Source organism: Triturus cristatus, chromosome 10 (assembly GCF_964204655.1).
Source record: "Triturus cristatus chromosome 10, aTriCri1.1, whole genome shotgun sequence".
Taxonomy (NCBI): Eukaryota; Metazoa; Chordata; class Amphibia; order Caudata; family Salamandridae; genus Triturus; species Triturus cristatus.
The window spans coordinates 92,276,427-92,290,103 of NC_140593.1; the positions used below are offsets into that span (position 1 = coordinate 92,276,427).

Consider the following 13,677-nt stretch of genomic DNA (forward strand, 5'->3'; position numbering starts at 1 on the left):
TACCCTTATTATCCGTATGTCATTTTCTTTCCTTCTTTCCATCTTTAGTTTCATGTGTTCTTTCATTGTTGTATTGTTTCTCCCTTACTTCTTAACTCCCTTCCTGTCTTAACTGTCCTTCCTCCACCCCTTCTTTCCACCAATCCTTTTTATATTCCTGTCTGCAAATTATTCTTTTCATTGTTTTATTTTATTTTCTTGCTTTGTTTCCCTCTTTTTTTTCTTTTTCTTAGTTTCCGGTCGCTCTTTTGTTAGCGCTTACTTGAATATTAGTAGTGTTTCATCAAAGCTGGTGCAGGTAGTGCTGTTCATCTCTAGACACATTGGATGTGAGGCAGTGTGCTTCCACCCCCTTCAGTTCAAAAAGGCTCCCTTGAGCCGTGGAGCTAACGAGCTTTTGGAGATGTATCTGTGAGAGCTACTGAGACCAGAGAGGACTGTGGCAGCATTCTCAGCAACCCCTGATAAAATGTGTTTTTGATGTCTGCTGAGGAAGGATAAAAAACTGAAACACGTGTCTAGAGGTGAACAGCACTACCTGCACCAACTTTGGTGAAATATTCAAGTAAGCGCTAATTGTGAACTGCATTCACCATAATGCAAAGGGGCGAACTCTGCTGGGATGTGAGGCAGTGTGCTTCCACCCCCTTCTGTTTAAAAAGGCTCCCTTGAGCCAGTGAGCTCACAAGCTTTTAGAGATGCACCTGTGCATGCTCAAAGGCTCGAAGTCCATGTGTTCATGTTGCTGCAAAACATTTTACTTGGCTCCTCAAGCTTTGTGAGTGAAAAAGGGGCTCAGGCACCGGGTGCACAGAGATGAGGCTCAAAACAGCCTTTGCTTATTCGTGCACGTCTCTGTTAGCGTATGTTTGCACAGGGATGCCAGGCCTAATGGGTTTGCCAGTAGTAGTTTGTTTCAGTTGCGTAAGGTGCTATAAGTGTAAAATATATTTTCAGACATGGGGTTCATGCCTGTGTTGTAAAACTAAATCCGTACCTCAGGCCTGTGGTTGTACATGTTCCTGTATAGAAGTTTGGGCTTGGTTCCAATGGTTGCTGCATGCCTGCTCAGTAAGGAAAACACAATGCGGCCCAGAGTAAGCGCCAGAGGTTGAGCTTGATTCAAGCTTTTCCATATGTTGCCTTTTGTGTTTTTCCTTGTGATTTCATCTGTAGTCACTGGCTGATGCTACCTTTGTGGTGGTGGTTGTGTTTACAGGCATTATTGCTGGTCTTCTGGTATAAGCTGTGGTTGTTGCTATTGCAGCTGCTGTGGTTGCAGCTCTTGGCGATGATGTAGTCCCAGCGGTGGTCAGTGTTCTGGTCCCTGCCGGTGTGACAACTATGCTCCATGCTTTCATTACAGTCGTGGTTGCTGTTGTGGTATCTGCTGTGCTTGCGGCGGCTGTTGCTGCAGTGATTGTGTCTGTTATTCCAGCTGTCATGGTAGCTGCGACCCCTGAAGTTGTCTGCGCTGCGATTCCTGATTTTGTGGCTCTTGTTACTGATATGGTGGCCACTGCTGCTGTCCCTGCTATGGTGGCTGCTGCTGTAGCTACAGTCTCTCCACCATGGTTGCCACCGTGGCCACTGCTGCGGTCCCTGCTGTGGTGGCTGCTGCTGTAGCTACAGTCTCTCCACCATGGTTGCCACTGTGGCCACTGCTGTGGCTATTGTTGAGGTTGCAGCTGTTTCCCTGCTCCGCTGACAGTTGTTGTTCTTGTCCCTGCCATGGTGGCTGCTGTGGCTGGTGTTGAGTTCACAGCAATGGTTGCAGGTGTTTCCATGCTCCGCTGACAGTTGTTGTTCTTGTCCCTGCCATGGTGGCTGCTGTGGCTGGTGTTGAGGTCACAGCAATGGTTGCAGGTGTTTCCATGCTCCGCTGACAGTTGTTGTTCTTGTCCCTGCCATGGTGGCTGCTGTGGCTGGTGTTGAGGTCACAGCAATGGTTGCAGGTGTTTCCATGCTCCGCTGACAGTTGTTGTTCTTGTCCCTGCCATGGTGGCTGCTGTGGCTGGTGTTGAGGTCACAGCAATGGTTGCAGGTGTTTCCATGCTCCGCTGACAGTTGTTGTTCTTGTCCCTGCCATGGTGGCTGCTGTGGCTGGTGTTGAGGTCACAGCAATGGTTGCAGGTGTTTCCATGCTCCGCTGACAGTTGTTATTCTTGTCCCTGCCATGGTGGCTGCTGTGGCTGGAGTTGAGGTCACAGCAATGGTTGCAGGTGTTTCCATGCTCCGCTGACAGTTGTTGTTCTTGTCCCTGCCATGGTGGCTGCTGTGGCTGGTGTTGAGGTCACAGCAATGATGGTTGCAGGTGTTTCCATGCTCCGCTGACAGTTGTTATTCTTGTCCCTGCCATGGTGGCTGCTGTGGCTGGAGTTGAGGTCACAGCAATGGTTGCAGGTGTTTCCATGCTCCGCTGACAGTTGTTGTTCTTGTCCCTGCCATGGTGGCTGCTGTGGCTGGTGTTGAGTTCACAGCAATGGTTGCAGGTGTTTCCATGCTCCGCTGACAGTTGTTGTTCTTGTCCCTGCCATGGTGGCTGCTGTGGCTGGTGTTGAGGTCACAGCAATGGTTGCAGGTGTTTCCATGCTCCGCTGACAGTTGTTGTTCTTGTCCCTGCCATGGTGGCTGCTGTGGCTGGTGTTGAGGTCACAGCAATGGTTGCAGGTGTTTCCATGCTCCGCTGACAGTTGTTGTTCTTGTCCCTGCCATGGTGGCTGCTGTGGCTGGAGTTGAGGTCACAGCAATGGTTGCAGGTGTTTCCATGCTCCGCTGATAGTTGTTGTTCTTGTCCCTGCCATGGTGGCTGCTGTGGCTGGTGTTGAGGTCACAGCAATGGTTGCAGGTGTTTCCATGCTCCGCTGACAGTTGTTGTTCTTGTCCCTGCCATGGTGGCTGCTGTGGCTGGTGTTGAGGTCACAGCAATGGTTGCAGGTGTTTCCATGCTCCGCTGACAGCTGTTATTCTTGTCCCTGCCATGGTGGCTGCTGTGGCTGGAGTTGAGGTCACAGCAATGGTTGCAGGTGTTTCCATGCTCCGCTGACAGTTGTTGTTCTTGTCCCTGCCATGGTGGCTGCTGTGGCTGGTGCTGAGGTCACAGCAATGGTTGCAGGTGTTTCCATGCTCCGCTGACAGTTGTTGTTCTTGTCCCTGCCATGGTGGCTGCTGTGGCTGGTGTTGAGGTCACAGCAATGGTTGCAGGTGTTTCCATGCTCCGCTGACAGCTGTTATTCTTGTCCCTGCCATGGTGGCTGCTGTGGCTGGAGTTGAGGTCACAGCAATGGTTGCAGGTGTTTCCATGCTCCGCTGACAGTTGTTGTTCTTGTCCCTGCCATGGTGGCTGCTGTGGCTGGTGCTGAGGTCACAGCAATGGTTGCAGGTGTTTCCATGCTCCGCTGACAGTTGTTGTTCTTGTCCCTGCCACGGTGGCCGCTGTGGTCACTGCTGTGGCTGGTGTCGAGGTCACAGCAATGGTTGCAGGTGTTTCCATGCTCCGCTGACAGTTGTTGTTCTTGTCCCTGCCATGGTGGCTGCTGTGGCTGGTGTTGAGGTCACAGCAATGGTTGCAGGTGTTTCCATGCTCCGCTGACAGTTGTTGTTCTTGTCCCTGCCACGGTGGCCGCTGTGGTCACTGCTGTGGCTGGTGTTGAGGTCACAGCAATGGTTGTAGGTGTTTCCCTGCTCCGCTGACAGTTGTTGTTCTTGTCCCTGCCACGGTGGCTGCTGTGGCTGGTGTTGAGGTCGCAGCAATGGTTGCATGTGTTTCCATGCTCCGCTGACAGTTGTTGTTCTTGTCCCTGCCACGGTGGCCGCTGTGGTCACTGCTGTGGCTGGTGTTGAGGTCACAGCAATGGTTGCAGGTGTTTCCATGTTCCGCTGACAGTTGTTGTTCTTGTCCCTGCCATGGTGGCTGCTGTGGCTGGTGTTGAGGTCACAGCAATGGTTGCAGGTGTTTCCATGCTCTGCTGACAGTTGTTGTTCTTGTCCCTGCCACGGTGGCCGCTGTGGTCACTGCTGTGGCTGGTGTTGAGGTCACAGCAATGGTTGCAGGTGTTTCTATGCTCCGCTGACAGCTGTTGTTCTTGTCCCTGCCATGGTGGCTGCTGTGGCTGGTGTTGAGGTCACAGCAATGGTTGCAGGTGTTTCCCTGCTCCGCTGACAGTTGTTGTTCTTGTCCCTGCCATGGTGGCTGCTGTGGCTGGTGTTGAGGTCACAGCAATGGTTGCAGGTGTTTCCATGCTCCGCTGACAGTTGTTGTTCTTGTCCCTGCCATGGTGGCTGCTGTGGCTGGTGTTGAGGTCACAGCAATGGTTGCAGGTGTTTCCCTGCTCCGCTGACAGTTGTTGTTCTTGTCCCTGCCATGGTGGCTGCTGTGGCTGGTGTTGAGGTCACAGCAATGGTTGCAGGTGTTTCCATGCTCCGCTGACAGTTGTTGTTCTTGTCCCTGCCATGGTGGCTGCTGTGGCTGGTGTTGAGGTCACAGCAATGGTTGCAGGTGTTTCCCTGCTCCGCTGACAGTTGTTGTTCTTGTCCCTGCCATGGTGGCTGCTGTGGCTGGTGTTGAGGTCACAGCAATGGTTGCAGGTGTTTCCATGCTTCGCTGACAGTTGTTGTTCTTGTCCCTGCCATGGTGGCTGCTGTGGCTGGAGTTGAGGTCACAGCAATGGTTGCAGGTGTTTCCATGCTCTGCTGACAGTTGTTGTTCTTGTCCCTGCCACGGTGGCCGCTGTGGTCACTGCTGTGGCTGGTGTTGAGGTCACAGCAATGGTTGCAGGTGTTTCTATGCTCCGCTGACAGCTGTTGTTCTTGTCCCTGCCATGGTGGCTGCTGTGGCTGGTGTTGAGGTCACAGCAATGGTTGCAGGTGTTTCCCTGCTCCGCTGACAGTTGTTGTTCTTGTCCCTGCCATGGTGGCTGCTGTGGCTGGTGTTGAGGTCACAGCAATGGTTGCAGGTGTTTCCATGCTTCGCTGACAGTTGTTGTTCTTGTCCCTGCCATGGTGGTTGGTGTGGTCGCTTTCTTTGCTAGAGCTGTGGGTGCGCCTTCTGTAACCGCTGCTGTTACTGCTGTGGTCTCATCCAGTAGATGTGGTTGCTGCTGTAGTGCTTGCACACCAACACCTGGGGGCAAACTTTGTGTCAGGAAGGCTGAGTTGTGTTGATAGGAGCATGTTTAGCCCCCTCATCAAAGTTAAAACTAAACGCAAAGTGTACATTTGCCCCAATCAACATTGAAAACCCCATGAGTGTTCTGTTTTGTGATAACGTTAGCAAAGGCGCAGACTAAAGCTGACTCTCGCCAGACCCACAAATGAGATGGTGTATTCAGTCATGAATTAATAGAGGCCGAGGGTGTGACGGAAGCCCACCAGAAGCTGCCACTCCGCTCGCTGAGACTCTGAACTGTCATCTCCCCCTTGCGTCCCATTGCTGTGAAAGTTGCAATTCCTCCAACACTTTTTGTTTTTTTAGGGCAAACATTCTCTGACACCTGTGCTCTGATTTCATTTCCTTATGGCCTTCCTGTTTCATTTTTCTACTGTCCATTCTTTCCTGTTCCCAGAGAGCGCTCTCTGATGCGAACAGCTGTTGTTCCACGACCAAACACCTATACTTATCAGACATACTTTTCTTCATTTGTTTCACCAGCAGTCTCTTTTAAACATTGTCATGCATTCCCAGTGGTTGTGCTTTTTTGTTTATTTTCGTACATTGTTTGTATTTCCCCGTCCAGTAAAACGACCCTTCCCCTTGGGGCCGAATGTGCTGTACAAAACCGCATTTCTGTGATTGGTTCCCCGTGAGCTCCGAGTGCCCATGGGGTCCCTGCTCGCGAGGCTTTCGAAGCATTCAATGTTATAGCACGTCTCTAGCGTTCCCTTAACTCGGTCCAAAGTTACCCCTCCCCCTGCCAACTTTATCCTAAAATTACACAGTGCCGTTAGATGGAAGAAAACAAGTGCCCGCTGAGCCCACCTCCTCCCAGGTGCCTTTGCGGGCGGGTGGGTGGGTGGGGGTGTGGTTAATTGTGATGTTGACGCGGGCTTCCAACCAATGGGGTTGCTTACAGCAGCCACATTCTGCAGCTTGTATTCTTCTGGCCCAACAGAGCTCGAGCTCGGGAAATATCCGAGAAAAGTGCAGAGCACCCATGCGTTAAGGGGGTGATCATTACTTGTTTCCTCTAGTATTTATGGAAATATATATTTTGTAGTAAAACTTGTCTATCAATCTTACAAGCAGCTTACTATTGTTCTGTGACAGGGATGTAAAATGCTGTGATTTTGGGGTTACCAGTAAAAAGTATTGTTCCCTATGTTGTTGTTTTTTTTTATTCACTAACACATACTGGTCACACTATTGCATACAGTGCATTCAAACTATAAGCCTCATTTTTAGAAAAAAGATCTCCTTTTTTGAAAAATGATTTTATAATACAGCATTAAGAATATATTAAGAGCCAAAGCAGTTCATAAAATCTTTTTACAAAAGAGACCACAGATAAAGTTATAATAGAGTATCTCCCACGTGTATAGTGATCCCTTGCTTTTGGGGTTATACATCTCTTCTTTCCTGCTTTGGGTCAGGATTGGCACGGTTAACCAATGCCGTACCAGGCTGTCTTTCCTTGCCACCCATGTATCATTAGGTCGAGCCCACTAGAGAGAGCTTACGTTGTCTGTTGGGAGGCATAATGTTACTTACCAATAACACAAAGGGGCTTAAAGCCCTACCATTGGTTGGTTTTCCTGTCACTCTCATTTACCCGCTTCTTAGTTCTCCCAGCTCGCGAGCCGTTTAGAAAAAAAAACCTTTGCTCATTTTCTTTTCTATTCAGTTACAGATCCAACTCCGATTGGTAACGAAAAAAGAAAACTCCTTTGTCATTTTGGAGCTGTGCGCTTGCATGGGGCGTGCCTACAAAATGACGTGCGTGGCTGCGTCACTTTATTTTTTATTTTTTAAGGTTAGCCATGCTGGACTGCATCAAGGATGCTCTGCATCGTGGCTAAAACACATTGCCAAAACCGATAGGTTACAAAAGTGAGACCTATTGCCTTTGCCAATGCTTGTTTTTTATAATTCACTTGCCATTTCTGTATTTGTTTGGCGACAGTTACGCAGCAGAAAGGTTACTCTAAAAAGTGCAGTGGTGTTGAGGGGGGAGTGCCTGATAAACAACCATTTCTTCCGGAAGTCAGTTTGTCTTATTGCTAGATGTTCAGCCGTGGTGGGCTGACGTCAGTCATGATGCTCCAACTCACCAGCCACAGTTTTGCCGAAATGTGTCTATTTTGGTGCAAGCAAATAAATCCCATCAGTATGTTATGGCACATATATTGTTTGTGGAAATGTAATGCACTATGATGGGCTGTAAAAGCAGTGGGGCCTTCACCCCATTTCAAAAACCCTAGTTTTTCATTAGACATAAACCCAACTTTAGCAGATGCTAACAAGTGTGCATATTCAAGATTGCTTGGATGGCCAGTCTAATTTAGCATCCTGCCTCATCCTATTTTTACCCCAAGCTACAGATTTTAGTGGTTTGAATGACATATTTACCCTAAAGCTGGCTCCCTGAACACAAGGAATGCAGGCGGAAGATGTTGAATTTGAACATGCAAATAGTTGCCTTGATTGTGGGTTAGAATTTATCACCAATGTACTGTAGGAGCTGAGTTTTATGTCGCTGATCCCACGGGCCGCCCATTCGCGATGCTTTTTTCCTGTTCGCAAACGCTGTTTGCGTGCTCAGGGGGAAATATCTTGCGAACAAGCATTTTGAAAGCGCGAACAAGCAAAAAATTCCGAGAAGCCGCGGATCGCGGAATTTTTTGCAATTCCGCGTTCCCCGTGGAACGCGAAATTACCCAAATTCCGCGAGCGGAACAGAATTTACCGCCCAGGCCTACTGAAAAGTTACCATTTACACTCAGTGGCCACAAATAGTAAGAAACGTGTCTGTGGTTATTTGTAATTATTGAGACATCTGTTTTGGTTGCCTTGTTTAAAGTGAGAGACTTAATATTACATTATTAACCGTTTTAACCTGGGTTGCTTGGTCATATGTAGCATGTACCCTGATCCTAGGGTGAAATCCCTCTATATTGGGCTGCAGAATTATATTTAGTCCATTACACTTTATAAGAAAGCCCTTTTTTGCATCCTGATTACATTTATTGCTTGCATCCTAATAACACCCTCTTCTTCCCTCCACCGTGCAGCCACTCAGCCCAGGATGTCCACCGAAGGGCAGCGAGTGGACGACAGCCCCAGCACCAGCGGCGGTAGCTCAGATGGTGACCAGCGGGACGGCGTCCAGCCGGAGCCGGAACGCGAGCAGGAACGGGAGCTGGAGCGGGAACAGGTGCAACCCAAGAAAAAGGAAGCAAAAATCTCCAGCAAGACGGCGGCCAAGCTGTCGACAAGCGCCAAGAGGTAAGCCCGCTCGACGACTTCCGTATTCCCGCTCGTGCCCCTCTAGTAACGAATAACTGAGGAACCGTCGCTCAGTAAACGTGAAATGTCATTTTGTGGGCACAAGAGATGTCTGCTTTTGAGCACTTATGATTTTTTGTTTACAGTTAAGTGAAGTAAGCTTGATCCAGGCAGAGAGATTTTTTTTTCCATCAGACTCGCATAGGGTGTCAAAATGGAGGAAGTTAAATCACATTCAGAATACTTGAAGGAATTGTATACTTCATGCAGGAACATGCCACTTTCAAATTTCTAATAAATACATCGGATTCTCCCCCTCCAGTATTCAATCTATTTCAAATCTTCCCTAATAGGTTGGGCTTGACAAGGATACTGCCTGCCAGACCAGTTCTTAGAAAAAGAGTCGAGTTTGGCCCCCACCAAAGGAGAGTTATGTGTCACCTCATGCTATTGGCTGTTTGATGTATCAGTCCGTCCCCTAAGAAGTGCTTCAATTTGAATGCATGAGGGGCTATTTTTCATCTGGAATATATCAGTAGTTGCGCAGTTAGTCACGTTCAATACTTTATCACCTCTACCCATTTACACTATAAACAATCTGTTTTGCTACTTTTTCCCCTAGCGTTAGCAGTGCCAATAGGTCTGGCTTTGACATACTGAACAGCATTTGTGCATGCGACGCATGGATTCAGCATTCATGAATGCCTCTGTTTGCGTGCCTAATGGCATTAATGCTGAACCCCTTGGCTTTGCCAATGCTTAATTGTCCCAGCTGTTGGAGGTGCAGTTACCTGACCTGCTATTACTTTTCCCGGATGAGGGTATAATACTGTGGCCTGCAGCCTCATTAGCATGGCCTCAGGTCACAGACTCCACACTTGCCTGTCTCTCTATGGGTGGCTTTATGCTGTTGAGACACCTGCACAGGTGAGAGTTAATATTTGATCATGCTGTAAGATCAAGTGAGGAGCACCTGCAGTGAGCGGAGCATTTTAAATTCTCAGCATGAAAACAGAACTCTGGTCAGCACTGGGAACAGAGATGGATAACTATCCAGGATCAGATAGATGTCTATGTGCTAAATAATAAATCACATGGCACAACCAAAGGGTTGTGCCCTGCGTGTGTAGTGCACTTAGCATCCCTGCGCACTGCAGCTAGAGAGATGCAGTCTGAATCGAATGTACAGCTTGTATGATTAAGTGATGGGGCAGTGCATGGAGAAAAAAGGCCTGGGGACCGAGAAATGGAATATGTTTACAGAGGAGTGGAAAGAAACAAAAACAAGCATTGGCAAAGCCAGTAGCTCTCACCCATGCAAGAGCTATTGGCTTTGCCACTGTTTTAGTCGTGTTGTGCACCAGAGCTACTGTTCAGCCTGGCTAAAAGTTTCTAGAAGAGCGTGGTGTAGAGTGGAGTGGAGGGGCATAGAGTAGCATACAGTCTCGTCGAGTGGTGTAGACTAGAGAGGAGTTTCTTAGATTAGAGTGGAGTGGTGTGGTGTAGAGCAGAGTGGAGGGGCATAGAGTGGCATAGAGGGGCATGGAGTGTTGTGGCATAGAGTGTAGTAAAGTGTGGTAGAGTAGAGGGGAGTAGAGTGGAGTGGCATAGAGCAGAGCAGAGTGTAGTGGCATGGCGTATACTGTTGTAGATTGGCATGGAGTGGCATAGAGAAGCATAGAGTGTTGTGGCATAGAGTAGAGTAAAGTGTTGTGGAATGACAATGTTGCTTGTCTTTTGCAGCGCCGGGACGCCGCTTGGCTGTGGCATCTGTGCGCTTTATAAATACAAAATAACATAACATAACATAACATAACATGGCATAGAGTGGAGTAGAGTGTCGTAGAGTGAAGTGTGGAGTGGCATTGAGTGGTGTGGCATAGAGTGTCTTGGGGGGTAATAGGGCGGAGGGTCTTAGAGTGGAGAGTCATGGAGTAGAGTTGAGTGGCATGGCATAGAGTGCGCTAGAGTGTTGTGGAGTGTTATAGAGTGGAGTGAAATAGAGAGGCAGAGTGTTGTAATGTGAAGTGACGTAGCACAGAGTGGCGTAGCATAGAGTGAAGTGAAGTGAAGTGGTATGAAGTAGACTGTTTTAGAGTGGAATGGAGTGTTGTGGAGGGTCTTCGAGTGGTTTAGAGTGAAGTGGCATAGAGTTGCGTAAAGTGGGGTGGTAAAGAGTGGAGTAGAGTGCCATAGAGTGGAGGATCGTAGAATAGAGTAGGGTAGAGTGTAGCAGAGGGGCATAGATTAGAGTAGAGAGGAAAGGAGAGGAGAGTGGAGTCGTAGAGTAGAGTGAAGTGGGATAGAATGGAGGACCTGTAGAGGGCCATAGATAGAGAGGAGTGAAGTGGAGTAGAGTCCATGGATTGGAGTGCCGTAGAGTGGAGTACATTGGAGTGGAGTGCCATTGCGTGGAGTGGCATAGAGTGTAGTAAAGTGGAGTGTTGTGGTGTGGAGTAGAGAAGATTTGCATAGAGTGGAATGGAGTTTGGTGTCAGAGTAGAGTGGCGTGTCGTCGAGTTGCATAGTGTGAAGTATAGTTGCTTAGAGTAGAGTGACTTAGAGTTAAGTGACATAGGGTGGTGTTGAGTGGAGTGGCATAGATTAGAGTAGTGTGGAGTAGAGTGCCGTGGAGTAGAGTGCCGTAGAGTAGAGTGTTGTGCCGTGGAGTGTCATAGTGTGGTGTGGTGGGATATAGAATGAAGTATAGTGTCGTTGAGTGGAGTGGCATACAGCGGAGTGCCATAGAATGGAGTCTCCTACAGTGAAGTAGCCTGGAGTGGCGTAGAGTGGAGTGGCGTATAATGGCATGAAACGGAGTAGAGTGGCATAGAGTGAAGTAGAGTATCGTAAAGTGGAGTTGCGTAGAGTGGAGTATCTATGGTGTGGTAGCGCGCTGCCATTACAGACACATTTTCAATTGAAACAATAATCTGTGAAAATGGTGTATTGATTTGCTTTGATCATATTAAAATGTTTATATCAACCACACTTTAGAATTACAAAAAATGTGTTTCATTTGTGCTTTCCTAATTCTGATATATGCACAGTTCAATTACAGACATTTACATTTTGCTGTGTACTAGAGAAAAAGAACATCCTATAGTCTCTCCTCTCACACAGGGGCCCAGCAGGATTGTCCCATAAATTCTCTCTCTTTTAAGTCAGAGAAAGAAAAGTAAACACCAAGCTCCCTTTGGTGACGGAGCCTGCTTCTTGACCTCTCTCTTTGAATGTACAGCAAATGTGATGGGATGAGAACAAGATTTAAAGGCCTTTTTACAGAAAGCAAGTCATGGAAGAATACAGTAAATATACTATGCTCCATAGGAGGGACAAACTCAAGCTGGACAGCCCTAAAACAAATAAATCCAGAAAGGAGAAAGAAAGCAAATGTGAATTACAAAACACAAAGCGAATAGTAAGCAGGGGGTAAAATACATTCCCAGGGGAGCTTTCGGTATGACTTTGAGATGCCGTTAGCAAATCAGACAGCTGTGCTAACTGCTAATCTTTGACCTAAAAAGGTGTCCTGTTGAGTGTTAATGAAGATGCTTGAGTGGTAGGAGGCCAAAAGTTGCCCTGCTTGTTATATATACACCATATAGTGGTACTCTACATGAATCCTAAAGTATGCTGGAAGGCATTTTTTTGAAAATTAACGCACTCAAAAGCAACATTTGTGTATTTAAGGGAAAACATCACCAGAAAATATTGTAATACTTTTGGTGCTTGGGGAAGGAAGTACTCGAAGTTGTTAAAATGTATGTATAATTGGTAAAATGTTGTTGCCCGAGTCTAAATGAAAAGATATCCATTTTGGTACGAAAAATGTTGACTCGTACAATGGTTGAATAGTACTTTCTAATGCTCATGGTCGTAGACACCGTTCTTTTTAGGTCGAGCCTAGCAGCGCGCATGTGCTGCTCTGCGAGGCTTCTTGTGTCTACTCTGTGTGGGTCTGAATCCTCCCACACATTGGATTGGCTTTTGCGTGTGTCTTTCAATAATGAAATCACACAAATGGCTAAAGGCTGGTGTATGTCGCCAATCTTTTGTAATTTTCACTCCAATGGCGTTTAGCTCTCGGGAGCGAGCAGCAGCATGCAGGGTAGCAGCTGCATTCCTCGTGGGTCAGGTTACTATGTACACACAAAGCGCTCCGCTTTTGCTTGTTTTCTGTATTTTCTGCTTCAATCCAGTGCAGTTTCGCCGTCCAGCAGGTGTACTCCAGGCTTAGGGCTATCTTGTTGTGCCAAGACACAACCTTGCCCTGACCTCCTCCTACAATACATGTTTAAGTGTGCAGCCATGTTTTCCTGTGCACCCATGTTTTCGTGATCACAAGGCGAAGACTAATCTTCAGTGTGCTGTATACCTTTTAACATCTCGATTTTATCTTCAAGTTTGTCAGTGTTTTTATTTTTTTTAGATTGCTTGTATCCGGTTTTATCTTTTGCTCTTATTGGCGTAATTTAACACAGCTACTAGTCCGCTATGTTAAAACAAATGTTTTTTTTTTGTTTGACAATTATTCTACCAGTATATGAAGCCCTTTCTACTTAATTCCATGCTTTAGTTTCATCGGTAATTATCCTATATCAGTTTGAAAAACGGAGTCCATTTATGAGGGTACGTGTATTGGTTCTCTATTAACAGATTGCCCCGTTAGGTCGTTGCTCTGTGGGCAGTGACTCAAGAGAATCGCGCTGTCAATGCCCAGAATCCTCTTCATGCTGTTTGAGGGTGTATCTCAGCCTACATACTGAAGATGCAATAGGTGTCGCATTTACGAAACTCTCGTAAATGCAAGACCTATTGCATCGCAAATATTTGTTTTGGTATTGTTATATTGGTTACAAAAATCCCCCAAGTGTTTTATGGTATTGGAGACAATTGCTGTAAAAAAAGTGGTCCTTTATGAACATTACTGATGGGAAAAAATGAACGTAGATTATGTAACTTGAACCCGTTAGCGGCAACATATGTGATGCGCTTAGAACTTGGTCTGCTAGGTTTGCCAGCAGTTCTACGTTAGTGGTTGTGGCTGATCAACTCTGAAAAGGACTCCAAAATACAATTTTCCCTTTTCTTTGTCCAGAAGAGAGCGGGCAGTATTTTCCACAGAAACTTCTTAGTTACCTTAGATTTGTTTAAGTTACAAAAGGAAGAATTTGCTTCCATGTCAAATTACCAGCTAAACATCTTTTTCTCAAGCTTGTTCAAACGTCAGTATG

At 47.1% G+C, this 13,677-nt stretch overlaps 1 protein-coding gene across 1 annotated transcript in view; it reads left to right on the forward strand.

Moving 5' to 3' along the window:
* LOC146788937 (ubiquitin-conjugating enzyme E2 E2) overlaps nt 1-13,677 on the forward strand; it is a 719,694-nt gene that overhangs the window by 95,274 nt on the left and 610,743 nt on the right. The window contains exon 2 of the mRNA XM_085630503.1: nt 8,227-8,440. Coding sequence (XP_085486629.1) covers nt 8,241-8,440 — 200 coding nt within the window. The 5' untranslated portion in view covers nt 8,227-8,240. The remainder of the gene's footprint in view (nt 1-8,226; nt 8,441-13,677) is intronic.